Source organism: Buceros rhinoceros, unplaced genomic scaffold, assembly GCF_000710305.1.
Source record: "Buceros rhinoceros silvestris isolate BGI_N320 unplaced genomic scaffold, ASM71030v1 scaffold12139, whole genome shotgun sequence".
In the NCBI taxonomy this organism is placed as follows: domain Eukaryota; kingdom Metazoa; phylum Chordata; class Aves; order Bucerotiformes; family Bucerotidae; genus Buceros; species Buceros rhinoceros.
This window is the reverse complement of record NW_010429780.1, coordinates 1,562-5,517: the sequence shown is the minus strand read 5'-3', so window position 1 is coordinate 5,517 and position 3,956 is coordinate 1,562. Positions and strand designations below refer to the sequence as shown.

General features: G+C 47.5%; 1 protein-coding gene across 1 annotated transcript; it reads left to right on the top strand.

Moving 5' to 3' along the window:
• Positions 1–4: 4 nt before the first annotated feature.
• On the top strand, positions 5–3,533 carry LOC104499301 (myosin-8-like; the record flags this gene model as incomplete). Its single annotated transcript, XM_010142790.1, is given in 7 exon segments — positions 5–49; positions 1,374–1,577; positions 1,918–2,100; positions 2,102–2,215; positions 2,302–2,406; positions 2,557–2,652; positions 3,241–3,533. Coding segments are annotated over 7 exon segments (903 nt in total), but the record flags the coding sequence as incomplete, so codon positions are not given.
• Between the last annotated feature and the right edge of the window lie 423 nt (positions 3,534–3,956).

The window sequence follows — 3,956 nt, the reverse complement described above, 5'->3', positions numbered from 1 at the left end:
GGCTGCTGAGGCACAAAAGAACCTGAGAAACGCGCAGGCAGTGCTCAAGGTCTGTTAAGCTGTAAATGTGCATATAAGTGTTTAGTTTGTCTAATATTGTAGAATCATTGAGTAATTGAACCACAGAATGGTTTGGGTTGAAAGTTTCAGTGACAGAGATTAGACCACAGCTTTCCAGCTGCACTGTTGTTTTCGTCTCTTCCTGTTCAGTACCCATGCTACATGCAGTGGTATGGAGGCGCTTTATCATCCACATTTTCGGAGGAAAAATTCCTAATTCCTTTGGAATATTTCACAGATATTTCTCTTTTGCTTCCGAATACATCATCAGCCCCTGGCTCTTCTCTGTTACTCAAAATTCCATTTCCTTCCCCCTCTAAGTCTAGTTTAAAGCTTTGGTAGGCTTGTTGGTGAGATCCTCTTGCTCCACTTGGTTAGGTGAATCACATCAGCTCCCAACAGACCAAGCTTCTGAAAGGTAGATCCATGATCACAGAAGCCAAAGCCTTGAATACAGCATCAGCTAGAGAGCCAGGCATTCACGTGTTCACATTTTCTCCTCTTTCCCGAAACACTTCCTCTGGCTGAGAGTACAGAGGAGAACACTGTCTGTGCTCCAGATCCTTTTAACATTACTCGAGGGATGTATAGTCTCTTCTGGTGGTTGTAAGTTGCCTTGCTGCAGTATCATTAAAGCCTCTATGGAATGGAAGGAGGAGATGATAATCTGAAACATTCACCAAGCTTGGCACCCTCTTAGTGACATCATGAATGTGAGCTGCTTGTAGGTTGAAGACATCTCTAGAGAAATTGTCTGGTTTGGTCCCTCTCAGTAAGAAGTCTCCAGTTACTAACATCTTACATGCTTTCCTGGTGGCACTGGTTCTAATGTGAGTGGGTGGTCGGATCAACTTTACAGGGTTGACTTTTCTTGGATCCTGTCAGTTACTCCCCGTGCTCTTCATCTTTCAACCCCAGAGCATTGTGTCTGTTATGTAGTGGAATGTAGTTAATATGTGGTTATTCAGAGGATGGGGGAAGGTTCTTTTTTCTGCCCCAAGCAGGGACAAAGATCCTGTTTTCTTCATCTTGTAAGTTACTTGTATTGGTCAGTGGGGGTTTGAATTCAGGCTTTCCTTCCCCTGGCACAGTCTGAAATTTAGTCTGGACAGTCACTCAGCCTGGGACAATGTGCAACACCCTGCAATGATCTGCCCACGTACTTAGATACAGTAAATACACTGACATAATCAATGTGCATATGAACGTATATCTATAAATATGTATCTATAACTGACACAGTAATTATCAGGCCGGTGGTAATTTTGCAACTATGCTGTGCCACCTCAAAATTTCTCATTCCTCTCTTAAAGGACACCCAGATACACTTAGACGATGCTCTCAGGACACAGGAGGACCTGAAGGAGCAGGTGGCCATGGTGGAGCGCAGAGCAAACCTGCTGCAGGCTGAAATTGAGGAGCTACGGGCAGCCCTGGAGCAGACGGAGCGGTCGAGGAAAATGGCTGAGCAGGAACTGATGGATGCCACTGAGCGTGTGCAACTCCTCCACACACAGGTTAGCCCCCCCCCCCCCCCCACTCAGATTTTCATCTCTGTAAATTCTTAAATCATCGCTTGTAATAAAAAGCTTAACCTGAACCAGAATTATTTACCCTACTACAATGAATTGGATTATAGCTGAATGAGAAGGATTGCACCAACAGGAGTCAGAAACGTTTCCTGAAATTTTAAGAACTTTCCGCTGTGTAGCTGTGTATGACCTGACAAGATGCATCATTAGAAGGAGGCTACTAAAATTAGATATATACGTGACAAGTAAAAATTTAAACAGTAAATTTCTAAAACACATGTTCTGTTTTGGAACTAACCAGATGATATTCTTTGTTGCTCAACAGAACACGAGCTTGATCAACACCAAGAAGAAGCTGGAAACAGACATTGCCCAAATCCAGAGTGAAATGGAGGACACCATCCAGGAAGCCCGCAACGCTGAGGAGAAGGCCAAGAAGGCCATCACTGATGTGGGTCGGGGGATCTTTTCAGTACTGCTGGTGGGTGTATTGTCCCCCAAATTGTCTCCAGCCCTATAATGACTTTGAGCTGACAGTGAAGGACCTGCAACTCCGTCTGGATGAGGCCGAGCAGTTGGCTCTGAAGGGAGGCAAGAAGCAAATCCAGAAGCTGGAGGCCAGAGTGCGTAGGGCTAGTAGTTGCATGTGAGTGAGCACATCCCTTGGAGAGATACCAGGGCAGCTCCAAAGCTGAGTTTGTCTTTGCAGGTGCGTGAGCTGGAAGGGGAGGTTGATTCTGAGCAGAAGCGCAGCGCTGAAGCCGTGAAGAGTGTGCGCAAGTACGAGAGGAGGGTGAAGGAGCTGACTTACCAGGTAAGGCAGGAGACCTCCTTGGGCTGACAGGGTTTTCTCACAGCAAGTCAAATATTGCATAAACCATCCCCAAGAGGAAAAGGAGATTTGCCACCTCACATGATGCAGAAACAAAAATTCTGACTCTCTCCTGTTTTCCAACTGCTTTAGTCTGAGGAAGACCGGAAGAACATCCTCCGGCTTCAGGATCTTGTGGACAAGCTGCAAATGAAGGTGAAATCCTACAAGAGACAAGCTGAAGAGGCTGTGAGTATTGCTCAAAAATGGGCCAGAGCCACTTTCCTTCGGGGCAGCACGCTCACCAAGATGAGCATGAGGACCTGGAAAGGGGCATGAAGGAAACTCCCAAGACACAAGAGTCTTGGCCACCATCCCTATTGCGTCATGGGGCCTTGCTGGGCACCCTGCAGTCAGGGATGAACTGAGGGAAGTTCTGCAGCCTGTCCTATGCAGAGGGTCAGACAGAACCAACCCCGGGGCCCATCCACTGACTGAGGAGCTCTTTATGTAAAACAGAGGTTTTCACGGTCTTTCTCAGCCTAGTAAGTCACTCTGATAGTTGGGCAGCAAGTAGTGGGAGATTAAGTACACAAGTAAGAAGACCAAGGGCTGAAATTGCTCCTCAAAAGTGACAGAGCGCTGGTGAAGCTTGTCACAGTGGGGTCCTGAATGAGGGAGGATGAAGAGGGCTGTGTGAGGGTTATGCGTCAGCAGTAGTGGGTGGGGCATGGAGTCTTCCCTTGGGGAAGAGTCTCAGCCCCACCAGGTCCAGGCACCAGAGGAGTGAAACTCCTGCCCTGGTCTCCTCACCACCGACTCCCTCTCCCCGCACAGGAGGAGCTGTCCAACGTCAACCTGTCCAAGTTCCGCAAGATCCAGCACGAGCTGGAGGAAGCCGAGGAGCGGGCTGACATTGCGGAGTCGCAGGTCAACAAGCTCCGAGCAAAGAGCCGGGAGTTTCACAGCAAGAAGATAGGAGAGGAAGAGTGAAGATGTCATGAGGCAACAAAGTGACCTGAGGGCTGCACAAAATGTGAACCTCTCGGTCCCTTTCTTCTGTAGTTAGTCTTTGTAACTGCGTCATTGTCTAGAGAATAAAGCCCGTAGATCCCTCTGCACACACAGCAGAAGCAGTGCTTTAGGTTGTTACAATTAAACTCTGCAATTACTTAAATTTTGAATGAGACATTTCATTTCACCTTATTGCCTGTCTAGCAGTAGACACTTAATTATACCACCTCCAGTATTTCTCCACTCTGTCCTATTACATTACTCAGTAGAGAACAGCACTAATTTAATTCCCATACTGACAAGAGGAGAGGATGAGGAGAAAGGAGGGATGAGTAGTTTTCTGTCCTGGCACAGCAAAAATAGTTCTGCCTTGGGAAGTCTCCAGACTCTCATTCGTTCAACCCCTCTGGAAGAGGGGTTGAACAGAGGCAACTGCCTGGTTATCTGCGCAGGAAGCAGCAGCTCAGCTTAAAAGCCCTTCTGGCAGCACTGGACCCTGGTGCATCATGGAGCTGCTAAGGGCAGCTTCTAGAAGCAGG